The sequence below is a fragment of the Cryptomeria japonica genome, chromosome 11, assembly GCF_030272615.1.
Source record: "Cryptomeria japonica chromosome 11, Sugi_1.0, whole genome shotgun sequence".
Lineage (NCBI taxonomy): Eukaryota > Viridiplantae > Streptophyta > Pinopsida > Cupressales > Cupressaceae > Cryptomeria > Cryptomeria japonica.
In genome coordinates this window covers 231,454,593-231,471,209 of record NC_081415.1, presented here as the reverse complement: position 1 = coordinate 231,471,209, position 16,617 = coordinate 231,454,593, and the positions used below count along the sequence as shown (strand labels likewise).

General features: G+C 37.7%; 1 protein-coding gene across 7 annotated transcripts in view; it reads right to left on the bottom strand.

The window, feature by feature from the left end:
• LOC131063956 (uncharacterized) overlaps positions 1 to 16,617 on the bottom strand; it is a 176,597-nt gene that overhangs the window by 105,089 nt on the left and 54,891 nt on the right. For all 7 annotated transcript variants that reach the window (XR_009111190.2, XR_009111188.2, XR_009111189.2 and 4 more), the window contains one exon: positions 6,244 to 6,354. Coding sequence is in view for 3 of the 7 variants with exons in the window: in XM_057997959.2 (XP_057853942.1) it covers positions 6,244 to 6,354 (111 nt within the window). In the remaining 4 variants the exon portion in view is untranslated. The remainder of the gene's footprint in view (positions 1 to 6,243; positions 6,355 to 16,617) is intronic.

Sequence of the window (16,617 nt, the reverse complement as noted above, 5' to 3'; positions counted from 1 at the left end):
TGGCATCCCGCAAAGACATTGGCTCGAATGTTTTCATCAAATACCTCAATGGTTCAACTAGACCCTCCCCAAATAGCACTATGAATCTCCTTTTTATCAAACTTGGAATTGTTGTGCTTCGCACAGCACACCCCTGTGACAGGGGACCCCCATGTCCGCCCAGAGTGAGACAGGAAGGTTTGCAAAGTGAAATTCATTTTTTTCTTACTGTCTCCAAATTTGCCAAAATCCCTTCCAATCCCGAGGTCACCTTCTAAACCAAAATCACGCAGTTTGTTAATTTTAGATCAGACTGTAGCAATATAGATAGCAATAACAGAGAACTAAGACAATGCACACAAAGAACACCAAAATACCCTAGGAAAACCTCCCTCTTGGAGGTGAAAAACCCAGCAACTAATCTCAGATCTTTATTATGCAATAATCAGTATCTTTACAATAGTGCTTTAACACTTGAAGCACACAGAACAGCAGTATAAGAACTTATCTGCAATATGAATGCTGATCAATAACACAATTTGCAGATCAAGAAGTATATTCGCTGTCTTAGAGAACTTCGCTGCACTTTGATTCAGGTTCGCTGACCCTAGGATGATGTCACTGACTTTAGGGATGACTTCGCTGTCCTTAAAACTACGTTTGCTGTCCTTAGAAGGTAATTCGCTGACTGAAGAATGTATTTGCTGAATGTTGTGTATTAAGCATGAATGATGCTTTGAATACATATGAGACATAGCCTCCCAAATTACCTAGGTTGGCTTCCAAGGAGAGGAGTTAATAACAATAAAATACTTTGTGTTTGGTGCCCAACACGTTACATTATGATTATTGCATATAAGACGTGACTAAGGCCAAGGGCCAATTAGTCATCTAAACGTGCTAGGTTGGCCCTAGAAGGGATCCAACCTAGCTATAACATCAACACAGTTAAGTCCAAGCATCCCAACATTCAAAGGTTTCGAGTTTTTTGCAAGATGAACCCTCCAAAATCGCGCAAGGTAACTGATATGCCCGAAGCTCACTCAAAAGAAACAAAGTCGGGCATCTTCGTCGAAAACCCCGAAATTCTCAAGCAAAACGAAATTAAAATCGCACCATTTCTGTCAAGGGACCGAAATTCATTGAAGCAGTGGATGAATAAACAAACTCGGGCCCTTTGATTGCTCTGTGTAAAGCCCTAGGATCACACAGAATCCACGAAATGGTCGAAGTTTCACGCAAGCCAGAAGGACGTCTAAAGTTAAAACCAAAAATCGCGGAGAAGCTTCCAATATGGCCTGAAAATCATGTTTAGGTAAGGGTGTTCAAAACAAATTGTGCAATTTGTAAAAAAAACCCAAAGTTCGCACAAGCAAAGGAGAAATACGCAACTCAGACTGCCTGAAAAATGTAAAGCGGAGGTTTAGATTGAATGCGTGAGGTGAAACCGAAAGTTGTGAAGATCAAAATCGCACATTCTGCTCTAAATGGCCAAATTTTCAAGCAAAAGAAAATCACACAAGTCATCCAATATGGTTGAGTTTCATTTTAGGATAAGAAGGGCATGCCAAAAACCAGATTCGCACAAAGGTATAAATGCCAGAATTTTAAAGCTTGATTTAGAAAGACAAAAGTTCGCTCATTTGTAAGACAATGGGTCGATTTTTATAGCAAAGCAAAGGAGTTCTCTAATTCGGTCAAATCGTGCGAACTTCCTAAGATGCGATTTTGGCAATTAAATAAAAGCTCGCCCCTTCATTCATACTTTGCAAGATTTGAAGTCAAACCAAAAAATCACACCAAATAGACCAAATACCCGAAGTTTCATCAAGCTAGGCATTTCAAGTTATAAAGTCGCAAAAAGTTTGCACATTTTAATGAGAAGGCCAAAATCTCACATTTGGGCCAAAACACCTGACTTTCTCATCTTAGCGAAAAGAAATAAAAACAAAGTTCGCACGATTTGATTAGATCGGCCGAAATTCAGTTTTTTTGCGAGTTAAACCTTCGAAGTTGCTAAAAAGAAAATCTTGCATTTGCTCCTAGTAGCCCAAAATTTAAAACAGGTCATTCCCATGCCAAAAGTAACTCGTGCAAAACGTTTCATTTGGCCGAAATTTACAAAAAGGGTGTTTTAAAACAAAATCTCACATTTAAGGCAAAGTGGCCAATTTTTGTCATAGGTAAAGGGGGGCGTTTTAACTTAAGGTTTTAAAGTCGCATTTTAAAACCCTAATTTCACACAAGGGAAGTTATATTGTTTTAAATGCGAGCATCTTTCGTCTTCGCCAACCAAAGCCCGACCTTGCCTAAAGTTTAATATTTGTTAAATTAATTTATTTAATTTTTCAAAATGATTAATCCACGCAAAAATTGATTGTTTGCAGATTGACATCGAGAGGGGCTAAGGTGATGACATAAAGCTTAGACTTGATCGCAATCAAAGTCAAAAGCAAGGATGCAGCATGCAAGATTAAAACGACAATCCCAGATCACTGCCAGTGACGAGCACGCTACAGAGGATAAAATGAAGCATGCCTAAAGTTTAATATTTGTTAAATTAATTTATTTAATTTTTCAAAATGATTAATCCACGCAGAAATTGATTGTTTGCAGATTGACGTCGAGAGGGGCTAAGGTGATGACATAAAGCTTAGACTTGATTGCAATCAAAGTCAAAAGCAAGGATGCAGCATGCAAGATTAAAACGACAATCCCAGATCACTGCCAGTGACGAGCACGCTACAAAGGATAAAATGAAGCATGGGGAAGCGCACCACCAGACGACAAGTTGAAATCCCAACAGGACAAAAGAACACTCAGAATGCAACAAGTCTATGCATTCTCAGGAATGCACAGCTGGAAGAAATTCCAAAAAATCAGTTTAAAAACTACACTATTTAATGTACATGATTACCTATGGGCCCCGTCTAATGTATTTAAAGTGAGGGGACACAGATCAGTTATTTCCAACTACTTGATTGACCAAATTAATGTCAAATAGTTGTAGGTAGTTGAGAAAGTGGTTGGGAGGATAACTAAGGATTAAATGGGCATGGGTTAAAGCTGCCAAGTTCTGGAAGGCAAATCAGGACTGTTGGATGCAGTCAATCCTGGCCTCTAGTTCAATTTGTAAAATCTATAAAAGGCGGGATGCCTCTCATTGTAAAGGGTTAGACAATTAGAACATGTTAGAGTTTTTATAGAAGGTTAGATTTTGGTAGTTAGATTATTAGGAATAGAGTAGAATTGTTGCAGAAATTGTTATAATGACAGACAAAATCAATATATGAACATTGAAGTATGGTGTTTGTTATCTTGGTTTTCTTTTGTTTGCATGGCTTCCTTCAGTAGGTTTAGATAGATCCTTTTTGGTATGCAGGTATTTGATGGATTTGGGTTCATACCATTGGACATACGCCGATTGTGTATCCCTGTGTATGGTTAGTCTAAGCCTTTAAAATCGTGCTTAGTTCAATTGGAGGTGTCTAACTAAGCTATGCCACAATTGGGTGTTTGGGCATGTACCTGAAGTTTGAAAATCTTCTAAGTCTCCCTTGAAGATTGCACCGTTCTTGTAAGGTTGTGAGTTATCCTGGCCAAGCAGGCATTGGTTATGTCGAATCTGTCTACTCACACACCAGTCTTATTAATTTTTAGGCCTCTTAACCCTTCCCTTTTGATTTTATTCCCTAGTCTGAGAGTCGCATCAGACCAGCTTGTTGTAAACGTAAGTCCCCTTGTGCTCCCAGCAAAACACATCAACCGTTGAGCTATCCCGCAGTCATGAACTGACATTTGGAACCTTGAGGTTGTCCCCTTTGATCAATTAAAAACAGCATAAGGGGTCCCTTATTTCAAGAGAGAATAGGATACTCAACGAGACCATTCTATTATGCGTTGGCCGGATAGAGTTGTAGCAATACGATTTTAGCCATGTCAACAAGAACCATCATCTACAACCTTTGAAATTCTGCTACATGAAGCTCAATTATATCTTCCTACCTCAAAAATGCTAGTTCTCTAAAATGAATCTTCGGGTACTTCTAATCAAACCTCTCAATCAATCTTTGGCTAAATTCCTCTAGAGTTGTGAAAGACCCATGCCATTGTGTCACCATGATGTGGCACCACCATTCATGAACCACACCCTTGAAATGTAGGGTACCGAACTCGATTGCTTCCTCATACATAGGGTTTAATGAAAAGCAAGCATCCAACTTTTGTAGCAAAGCCCTAGTTGAACACTTGTTTGTTCCATCAAATGTTGGTATAGTGATCTTACCCAATCAATGTTGAATATCTCTTTGGGGCTGCTCATGATGATAGCTCCTTCCTCTTCTATGTGCATTCCATGCCTCAATCTCATAGTACTCAATTAAAATCATGTCATGGCAAATTATGAGGCTTAGAGCATTGTATTCTGCATGATACCTTTCCATTTCATCTTCCAAGAACAATGATAATTGTTGCTCCTCCTCGAATGGCTCTTCCTCTTTTTTTTTCGTAAAAATGTAGCCCAAAATGTCTTTATAGGAGGGTTAATTGAAACCCTATCATTGATTCATTTTCTCCCTTCTGCTATATTCTGATTGATCTGGCAACACTCCATTGTTGATCCATTCCCCTCAATACCCGAGCTATTTCTGCAATGGAATCTCTCATGGTGTCATGCCCCACCTGAGGTTAGGGATTTATAAGTAAAAATAGCAGCATTAAATAATTAAATGAATGAAAGGTCATTGAACTCAAGTAATCATAGTGATTTGGAGATGCCTTGGTCAAGGTCTTAGAACATCATTGCAATACATTTGCAGCATGATTAGTATGAGAGCACTTTCAGCACATTGCATGGATATATTGGTGCAATACAATTGCAACTCGATAGAAGGCTTGAGGCCACAAGTCATTACATAACACAAATATTTGCACAATAAAGTTGTAGGAGCACAACACACCAACAACATCACAACTATGGACTTTGGAAAGCCAACAAAAACTGCCTAAGGCGAGTGCTCCTTTGACATATTGAAGAATAAGTTCTGCAAGTTGTCAATGTTCCTCTTGAGGCTTGCACACGAATATGGAAGGCCATCTTACAACAAAACCAAATGTTGTATGCTCAAAACATATCCACAGACCAATTAGATTCACCCATGTCCTAATAAAAATCAAATCCTCAAGACCTAGAAACACTCTATCCCCATCAATAAGACTGATCTCAACATCAAATGTTGAAATGTGTCAACTTAAAATCTCATTTCCCCTAATAGATGAAGGAAAAGTCCCTTTATACAAATCCCTGGAAATCTGAAATACAGATGCCAAAAAAATAAATCGGACTTGTCCCATATGTAACTAGGAGATGAACTTTGGATTTTTAAAATGAATGAGAAGTTTCAGTCAAGATTATCCTACCACAGTAACATGACTAATCTAATACAAGGTCTATCACACCCTTGTCAATCCAGTTTAGTCACAAAAAACGGACAAGATTGTGAAACAAAAAGACAGTTCACAAAGCTTCTTGACAAAAAAAATTGCATAGATGTGTCATGCTTCTAATCCTCAGATTAATTTATAAATTCTTTCTTTAATGTTAAGAGATATCTATGATATTGTGCAATCGTTGGAATAAGCTAATCAATCCTTTACATTTACAAGTGATGTGAAATGAGGGTGAGAGAAAATTAAGAACCCTGCCAATTTCCAACTCTAGATTATGCTGTTGTGAGCTCTAATTCAAATTTGCAACTTAAGGTAATATTAGAGTTACAGAAGCTAATTATATCACATGGAGGATGATAATAATAGTAATAGTAATAATAAAATGGAGAAGGTATGTGTTGAGTGAAAGATAGAGTAGCACAATCAACAAGTGGGAGATGATGGGAGCTAAGACATGTGAAGGATAAGAGATCTACAAGCAGGAATCTGAAATTTTAGGATTTTAGATGGTCTAATAGAAATACACAAGTCCTGATCACTTAATGTCTTGCGTCAGAGTCTGACTTGCTTGCCACCACCAAAGGAAAACTTGTAATTTGATCAAAATGGGAAACACAAGTAACACCACTCACAATAGTGGATTTGGGGGAGAGAAATTGTTTAATCTTTGAGGGCATCTGCCCATTACATTAATGTAACATCCGTTCACAAAACAAAAATAAATAAAAAATCAATAGATGCCAATTCTATATGTGTTAACCATTTCCATAAAATGTAGCAAACTTTAGATGCATAAGTTGTTTGCAAACTCCCTACCTGTTCAAGATCGGAAAAGGCCAGTTCTAGATTGATTATTTCTATGTCCGATTTTGGATCAATTTTTCCATTCACGTGAACAATGTCATTATCTTCAAAACAACGCACAACCTGCCAAATTTGCAAGGAGAAAAAAATGAAATCAACAAAACCTTCGTAACCTGAAATCCTTAAGATATATAAATGAAAATTTTAAATTACAAGAAATGACACAAAAGAACCTAATAAAGAAGAACACGTCAATCCACACCAAATAGAAGAACGTGTAGAATCAACTTAACTCACTTTTTGTTCAGATTATTGTAAATCATCTCAAAGAGTAATATGCCTTGAAAATTGAAATAAGTTATTCACAGGACTGTGGAGATAGTTGAAAACATTGAGCACAACAGTAGGCAGATATTTTATGTCAACAAGAAGTAAAACTCAATATGTACCACCATTTTAATTCTAATAGTGTTGATATAATCTCAGGTGGAGGTGATCATAAATTCTAAATAGAATCTACAGCATGAAAGTGAGACACTCACAGTAATTTTCATGATAAAATACTAGGTTCTCTTGTAGATATAGGTCCTCTCCCATCATAGTTGTAACAAGCAGGTGTCTAATAATAAGGAATTTCCGAATCCATGTGACAAGTAAGTGTGGCGGTTACATAACATTACACTAAATGCTTCTTGAACTATTGAGCACACTAATATACAATACAATACTGAACACACCATAAAATGCAACTCAAGATGATCATAACAAACAGACATAAACTACGAATATACTGCCTGTCATTCCCTCCCTACTTAGGGGAAAAAACTATTACTAGTTTTTATCACAGATGTGTAAACTAATACAAGAATTTTGATTCGGAGAACCACATATTGTGGGAAGGGAAGCTTCCTTTTTTTTTAGTTTGCTCACTTTTGGCAATAGTAGTTTGTAGTCAATATACAAAGCCTATTATTATGTTTCGATAATATTGGTTATCCAACTATGTATTAATTGTTTGTCTCACCTCTAGATGTTTACCAGCTGCCCCATATGCAGCTACATTGTCGGTCACTATTTGGATGATATATATCACTCCCACCATCACCACCTCATTCACCATGTTGCACAAGGTCTTTGTATTTTTCGTTTCATTGGAGGCATCAACTAATTTTAAAAATACTAGTTGTCCCCCTAAAGCCACAAAAAAATTGATGTCTTATGTATGCCATTTGTCAACCCTTCAGATAAAATGGTGCAATCTTTCTTTTCTCAAATCCTCTTTTATTTGACTAGTTGACGTGTATTTTGGACCTCATCTTGCAATAATGGTCCTCTCCACTCTTGAGGACTTGAGGCCTTGAATCCCTTACCTACCAAAATTAATGCATTGACCAATTGTTCCCAATAAGGAGTTGAAACAAGAACAAAATATTATTGCAGTACCAAAATCTTACACATGCTAACTTTGCCTCATGTTGCGATTCTCTATTCCATGTATTGCCTTCTAATGAAGGTTACGCACCAAGAGTGTTACGCCAAACAAAAAAGCTAGAACTATGGTTGCCCACACTTCCTAATCCTCATATTCATGACCTGATCCTAGAAGAGCCCCCCATATCTCCCTCTAACCCTATAAAACTGAAAAATGGGGTTGGGGCTTCCATTGCCTCTATTGTTCTCTTTTTTTGCAGTTTCCTTGCCTCATATGGTCGAAGGAGTGCTTTCACTTCCTTCTCAACCTTTGGACTATCTTTTGTACATAGGGTAACATCTCAACAAGGGACTTGTTGGTGTGTTTTTTATGCACACGCAACTCAAAATAAAATACACAGAGATATCCTATTCTCTCTTGATCAAAATCTTCTACGTGCTAAACAGATGGACTGTGTGATCACAAAGACGACTCCAAGGTTCCAGATTCATGAGGATAGTCTCAGCTGGTTCGTTGTGATATGATGGTAATCTCAAGGGGGACTTACACAATTGTTTGAGGAGTTAATCAATAAAGATTTTACTAATTCTTAACATACTTTTTTTGGTACGATTTTTCAATGAGTTCTATTTCAATCCTACTTCTATTAGACTTGGAAAAAAAGGCAAAAGATAGAGGTTTAGAAAGATAATTCTAACACTAAGCTAATCCTATGAACTCGAGAGACAAAGAATTACAAAAGTGGAATCAAATCCAATTCTTACTTCGCCAAATTCAACAACTACACAAGAACGGTGCTATCTTCTAAGGGAATCAAAAGATTTTCATATTACTTGTATTCGTCAAAATTTTAAACAATGAATAAAGCAATAGAAGTTAAATTTCATTTACTGGTTCAAGCTAACTTTGCACAATAACTGAAAATCATCCAATTATCAAAAGTATGAACAAATCCATTCTACATTAAAAAATTCTATCAAATCCTTCATTCGATCTAACAACTTGGAAATAAGACCTATTCTAATGAGAGCAAAGAAACCATGCTAGCTTGCAAATGTAGACGAGATTCACCAACAATTGAACAATGAATTATGTCTTAGCACTTAAGAAGTATCACTACAACAATTTCTCCAAAGTCTCTCATATGAAACAAATGAAATGAGGATGGTTTATATAGACACCCTTATTAAAAAGCAACGACTTGGATTGATTTAAGATCAATGACCAAGATTAAACAGCAAACCTAATTAGGCCAAGGTAGCATATTTATCCAAAATGGACCACTGAGAAATGAACAACTAATTAATCCATCTTTCTTCTAGAAGCAGGTATCCCTTATCCTTTTCCTTGGCAGTAAATTCGATGAGCCTGGACATTATGGGGCCCAACTCTTCCATTGGGACACTTGGCAAGAAGTCAATTTTCTACTCCATCAAGTCCATCTCATCTTCACATGTGACAAGGGTGGTCATCCAATCAATTTCCAACTTTTGAAAACCACCTTCAACAGGCATGAAAGAGGACGCCTTGTTGAACTGTTGCTTTTGGATCAAATTCAGAGAAGTAGAAAAGTTGTTTTGAACTTTGACCTTCAGATTCTCCGCATACAAGTCCTTGTCTCAAACTTATTCCTGTTCAAGCACATCAGAAACTATAATGAGGACATTGTCTTGAACAACCTTGACTGTTTCCTCTATTTTGGCAACATCATTCTTCATTCTCTCCAAGACTTCACTTCTATCCACCAAGGCATGATACCATGTGTTGAAGTCATAAGAAGTTCCTGCATCAATTACATTTCCACTAATCAAATTATGCTCATGAATACCTCTTAACACCTTCAAACATGGAATTGTCTTTTCCTGGATAGTTTGGAAATCCTCCCAAAATTCAGCTATGCACTGGATTCAATATATGAAGGAAGAGACCCAACCGTAGACTTGTGCCAATTTTTCCACGAACTTGGTAACCTTATCTGCAACTTCTACAATCCATTCTTTGGCCTCTTGAACTACCATCTTCATTCCTTCAAAATTTTCAATGTGGAAGAATCAAAGGTGGAACGAATGCTCCCTCCTCTCTATTGATAGGATATACCAAGTGTTGGATACCCTTCAGTTGTTCATTCTCTTCCTTGAGTTTGTTTTTCTTTTCCACTTCTTTCCTTAGCCTTTCTTTGATGGCATTGACTATATAATCCAACTCCTGGACTTCTTGTTCTTTTGTAGGACCTATGTCCACAGTCATTAATTCATACTCTTTGGGAGCAGTGTCTTCTTTGGATTTGTCAAACTTTGGAACTGCCACCTGTACCAAACTGGATCCTATGCCATCCTTATGAATCAAGGAATATGTCTTTGCCTTCTTTTCCACAGGCTAGTGCAATCTGGCTAAGTGTTCTATTGAATTGTCCACTAGTCAAACCTCTACAATAGCTTTCTTTTTCATTCTTTGCAATAACCAACTTGGTAATGTTGGTTGTTCAATGCCATCATCTTCTTTATTTTCTTCACTTTCCTCAATTCCCTTGAGTGCGGAAATCATTCCTTCTTGAAAACCTTCCTCCAAAGTATAAACTTCAATATTATCCAGCACCACATCCATTGTTGTTACTAGATCATCAGGGCCATCAGGGATAACCAGTTGCTGAATAGGCTCTATGTTTTGTTCTTCACAAACTGGAGGAGGAATTTCCATCTCAACTTGTTGACTATTTGTAGTTGGAGCTTTGCCCTTGTTCGTGGAAGAGCCAACTTCTTCCACAAAAGAAGTTTTGATCGAGGAAGATGTTTTATTTGTTTTTTGCTTCTTTCTTTTTGAACTTTTTGTTGTATCTTTTTTTCTCCTAGAATTTCCAATTTTTCTCCTAGAATTTCGAATTGTTAGCTTCTCGATATCGTGTTACTTCGTCCTCTTCAGAAGAACGAGAATCAAAGATTCCCATCAAATCATAGGTGAAGAAGATCTTTTTCTCATTCAACTTCTGAACTTGTCGATCTACCCACCACCTGGTGAATTTCATGATTGGTCTCATTAGTGTATCCAAATCTAAAAGTTCAGATTCAAACCAATCTGTTGCAGGAAGTAGTTTATCTTTTTCTTCTTCATAGCATGGTTGAGCGAAAATTCCATCATCTTCTAGCTGATCTCGTACGAGGAAAGTTCAAGTGTTATGATCATGCTGACTAGTATTTTGGACCACATTCGTCTTCTTGCTTCATATTCATCATCTGCATTAGCCCAGAAGTCCTCAAGGTCAATCTTGTGTTTTGTATTTCCTTTCATTTACCTTTCTAATATGGCAATGGGGGTCAAAATTAGACCTTGGTCAATAGAAGGAGAAAGGATACCATTGCATCTCCACATCTGCCTTATCATCAGCCTGTGCTGATGGACATGATTCTAACATCTTTCCAATGACAATGAGAAAGGAAACTCCTATCTTCTGCTTGGCTTTTTGGAGTTTCCCAAACGTATCTAGTTCCCTAATGACTTCTACTAATACCATTTTGGAAGTTTGTATAGGCACCTTGTGAATCCTTGGACTCTCAAGTATGTGAATCTAGGGAATTGAATATACCAAGACCGGAACTTGCTTATCAAATCCTTTGCTTCTTGTGTCAATCTCTGACGGGTGCCTCCTTGAAGTGTCCTAGTGATGTAAATAAGGAATGCATCATTAACTATTTTGAAGTAGGATTTCTCCTGCATATGCAATTGCGGATACCGATCATATGCCCTGAATTGACCATCTTTGTTTCCCACAATGCATTTGCAAATCAATTCCTTATATCTGTAACACCATGCCAGCATGTAAATGACATAGGAAATTATGTAAAAAGGCTTTGTTCCAAGTTTCTCAGCTACTCATCAAGGTTATTACTAATAATTCTTGCCCAATTTATCATTTTGACACTAGTAGTGATTTCATTAATGAAGTGATACATCCAGGGCTTGTATGAAGAAGCTTGAGTATTTCTCGTGACCATGTTGAGCAATAGAACGAGGTCTCCATATTCTTCAATGAAATTAGTCGGAAAAAGTTTATTAGGGACTTTGGTATAGTCGGGCCTCGATTTAAGCAGCCATTGTTTGTTTATCACTTCAGTGCAAGAGATGGGATCAGCTTCGAAGATTGCTAAGGCTTCTTCCTTGGTTTTGTACGTAGTTGAATGGTAAGCTGGGATGCCAAATGCCTCTTTGATGGGCTCCTCTCCAAGGTAGGCTAGCACTCTGCCATCAGGTGCCACAACTTGTCTTTCCTGAGTGTTGTAATGCTTTGCACACTCAAACATCAGCTCATAGCACAGCATAGTAGGAGGATATCTAACTGCTTGAAAAATTCCATTTCACATCATTTTGCGTGCAAGCAGTGAAGGAAGGCAATCATCTAGCCCATACATCCTTTTCTTGAAATCCTCGAGGTCAACACGGCAAAGGTCAGTATCACTGACTTTCTTCCATCTTGATTGAATCTTGGAATCCAGCTTCAGTCCATTGTTGTTGAACTTCATCTGCACTTTTTGAGAAATTCCTCCTTGTGTTGACATCTACTACCTGAAAATATGAAAAATTCCTAAGTTAGACACAATAGGCTTGATGTTCACTTGAGGAATTTTGAAGGATAACTCTGATTTTTTTCATAAATTCCTAAAATCAGACTGAAAATCAGTCTAAAAAAATGAAAATCAGAATTCGCAAAACCTGGGAAAGTATGAAATCAAGTATGATTATGAATTTAGGCATAAAATCAGACTTGGAAACATTCTGACAATTAAAATCAGACTTTAGAAATGCTGGAAACTGTGAAATTTAATCTGATTTATGAAATTTCTGACTTTAAGATTGAGAAAGCACAAAAAAGCAACATAGTTCTTTGATGAAGGTGGAAATCCATGTGCAAATCTGAGAATCAGAATTTCAGACTTAGAAAAATGAAATTTCAAGTGCGAAATCCTGAAAATCTGCCTTGAGAATGTTTCTAGACCTGAAAATATTGAAGAAATTCTTGAACTTGGCCTGATTTCTTCCCCAAATCGCCTTGCACCTGCAATTTCACTTTGAAAATCTACCTAAAAACTTGAAAGGAATTCTTGGAAGAGCTCGAATTTCCAAGTATGAGAGGCAACTTGTGAATGAATGAATACCAAAGTCTATGTTTATAGGGAATTCAAACCTTCCCTTGCCTTGTTTTTTCGTTTTAATGAGTTTTATTGGAAACGAATGTAGGCATGTTTTGCTCTTCAAATTGAACCTTTTCTTTTCTTTTTTTTTTGTTTTTTTGGTTCTAATGAATTTTAATTTCAATGGCAATTTCTCGTGCTTTATTCTAGAAGGCTTCTTTCTTGAGCGAACTTCACCTTGTTTTCAATTCTTTTTGCTTTCCTTCCAATACTCTTCCAAGACTAGGCGAATTCTTGTGTTAATTCCTTTTTTGCTTTAATTCATTCTTCCTCCCTTTCAACACCATGCCAAAACTTTTCAATCTTTTATCCTTCTATGACTTGTGCGAATTTCCTCATGCTTTTCACCTTTTGCTTCAATTCCTTTTTGGTTCCATACGTGTTTTAATCCACCTCGTTGTTTATATTGGATTTCATTTCTTCTTTATTCACCTTATTTTTCTCTCAATGCTTGAGTGAATTCCTTCTTTGCCTTTCACTCTTGCTTTTCTTGTTTTAATCCACCTCAAGCTAAACAAATTTTCTTCTCAACTTGGGCGAATTCTTCTTGTGTTTAGCCTTTGCTTTATTCAGCTTATCTTCAACACTTAGATGAATTTTGTTTTTATTTCCACACTTGCCTTCACCTTAGCCAAACTTTTCACTTAACCACCTAGGGCAGACTTGCTATGGGCTTAGGGAACTGTCTCACCAAGGGGGGCACACTTGATGTGTTGATTGTTGATTTTATACTTTCAGATTAATGTAAAATCTTAGAAATCAGAATTTAGTTTCTAATTAATTTGTTTGTTGCTAAATTTTAGAGATTTCTAGATCTAGGCATAGCATAGAAATGAACAAATAAGAACAAAACACAATTACCCTAGGAAAACCTCCTAGGAGGAAAAAACCCAGCCAGAAAAGATCCTCAAATCTGATTATGGATTATATTCATATAACACTTACAACACTTATCTCAAGTTCTTGAAGATGTCTGAAGTGTTTGCACTTAGGGCTGATGGAATCAACAACAGTTCTGCACTTTTATCTGCCCCTTAGACACACCAACCAGCACTCAGACTCAAGCCCTAGATCTGCACTCTTGATGTATCTTAGATCTGCATTTACGCTTGAAACTGATCCGTAACCCTAGCACTTTAATTCTGGAACAGCTCGGCCTCCTTTGTGACAGTATGAACTTGATGTTTGCTTCTTCAAATGGCAGGGATGATTCACATAAGTTCCTTCACCAATCTTCGCATTAATCAGATGTGTACTTCGATTCATTTGGCATATGTGAATTTAACATTATCAGCAGATATATATTTCGCATAAGGATGTATGTGTTGTGTTTCTAATGGAGTGAAGATGCCATTTATTTATATGGAGTGCAAGAGACTAATTGAGTCGGCTTTTAACTTAATTGGTGGTTTTAATTATTAATATTTCCCTGTTATCGAAATGCCATGTTAGGATAGGGTTGGCTCTATTTGTGGGAGCACGCTACCTTGTATGTGGCGTGGGGTTTTATTATGTAGTGCCATGAGGTATAGGGCCCAGCCCTATACGTTGGAGAAAGGGGCTGACCCCCTTGGGCAGATTCCAATGTTACCCAAGGCAATTGGAATCCACCATTTCCCTAATTACAATCAACATTGATAAGGAACTTTTTCACACCATAGAGCGGACTTTGCTAGAGCACAAGGAAATTTTTCACTCTCCTAGGCGGACTTCAGCATAGAGTAAGGAAATTTGCTATGTCATGAGAGCGAACTTGGTGTTGTCTTGGAAATTTTGCCACCATTCCTAGGCGGACTTCATCATGGTTGAGGATTTTTTTCACTTGCCAAAGCTCCTAGCTAAACCTTCTCCTTCTCACCTTAGGCGGACTTCAGTTTTGACAAGTATTTCTTCATATAAGGCAAATTTCATCTTGACTTAGGAATTCTTCCAATCTCCCTAGGCCAAATTCATCTTAGCTTCAGATTTTTTCCTCATCTCTTTACACTTAGCCAAAATTCTGACTTTTACCTTTTCAAAGTGCTAACACTTAACCATTTTCTTCACCCACTCCTTGGGCAAACTTCACACTAGGGAAGGGAAGTTTATGTTATCCATGGCCGGACTTTGCATGTGCACAAGGAAAAAATTTAATGCCTTGGGCGGACTTTGCTTGCTCCCAAGGAAGTTTTGCTTAAGGTAGGGAGGACTTGGGTGTGGGACAAGGAAAAATTTTACCTCCTGTTGTGACCATTTCACACATCGCCCCATTGCAAATGGGGACCCCCTCTTTTTGCTCGTTTTTCGCTCGCTTTTCGCTTCGCTTTTAGGGTTTTGTTAGTCAGTCAATTGTCTGGATTTAGGGTCAAGCCTTAGGGTTTTAAATTGCCGTCTTTCAGGCCAGAATCCAGTCAATTTTGAGAGCTTTTTGAGCTTCCTTTTGTAGGATGCAATTTTGAATGAAATGAATTCGCCAAAATGGTCTATTTTCAATTGGAATTTTGAGTGCAGAGCTTAAATTTGTCTAAGTGTTGAAGATGAAATGTGAATTTTTGTCCAATTGAGTAATTTTGACCAAATTTTGACTTTTTTTGATTTTGATCCCGGGCATTGGGAATGATTTGTTTTTGCCTCGTGAAGTGATTAAATGTGCAAAATCATGATATTTTGACCTGTAGGAGCAAAATCGCTCCTGTCCCTCAGTGAAGGACCGGAGCTCGTTTTCAAATATCTTACTGTCCCTGCAGAGTCAAGATGAATTTCGAATTGCAAATGATGAAGAATAGCGTGATCTTTCCGTTGAATATAAATTGAAGAATTTCACGAACACGGAAGTGCCTCCAGGAGTCAAAATCGCTCCTGTCCCTCAGTGAAGGACCGGAGCTACAAATCAAATTTTGCCTTGTACTTGCAAGATTTTAACGACTTGACGATTTGAAGAGATCCAAGGAGATGCATTTTATCAAATGAATATAACTTGAAGTGCCGACATGAAGGAGAATGACCCAGAATGCCAAAATTGCTCCTGTCCCTCAGTCAGGGACCAGGGCAAAATTCTTTGTAGCTCCCGTCCCTCTCCAAGGGACCAGAGCGAAGTTCTTCATAAGGCAAAATCCAGACGAAAATCAAGCAAGTTATAAGTTTGAAGGCAAGAAAGGAGATGAATTGAACCCATCGAATACAAATTGAAGATTATCAAACATCAATAAGGGACCTAAATGCCTAAGTTCGCTACTGTCCCTCTCCAAGGGACCAGGGCGATATAATGATTATGCTATCGTTCCTCCAAATTCAAGACTTTCTAAGACGGAGAACAAGGTGGCAAGGACGTCTTAAGGCATCTCCATCAAGCACAAAGCATCAAGGGTCGTCAACATTGAACGAATTACATCAAGACCCCCAGTTCGCTCCTGTCCCTCAGGAAGGGACCAGAGCGAAATTTGCATAAAGGCATAGATTTCGAAAGTTAAACAAGCATCAAGTGACCAAGAAGGATCAAGGGACTACGTTTTACCCAAGGAAGACGATTGCAAGTTGGAGAACGCAAGCATGTACCCAAAAACTTGAAGTTCGCTCCTGTCCCTCAGGAAGGGACCAGAGCGATATTGAATGTATTGACCAATTCATGCAAAAATCAAGTGAAGTTAATGTTTTGCAAGGACATACAGGGTTCAAGGCGTCTTTTGAAGGTCATATACCAAAGTGTTGCACGTTAAAATGCTACCAATTTGTACAAAAGGTCTATATCGCTCCTGTCCTTTGGACAAGGACCAAAGCGATTTTTACTAAAAC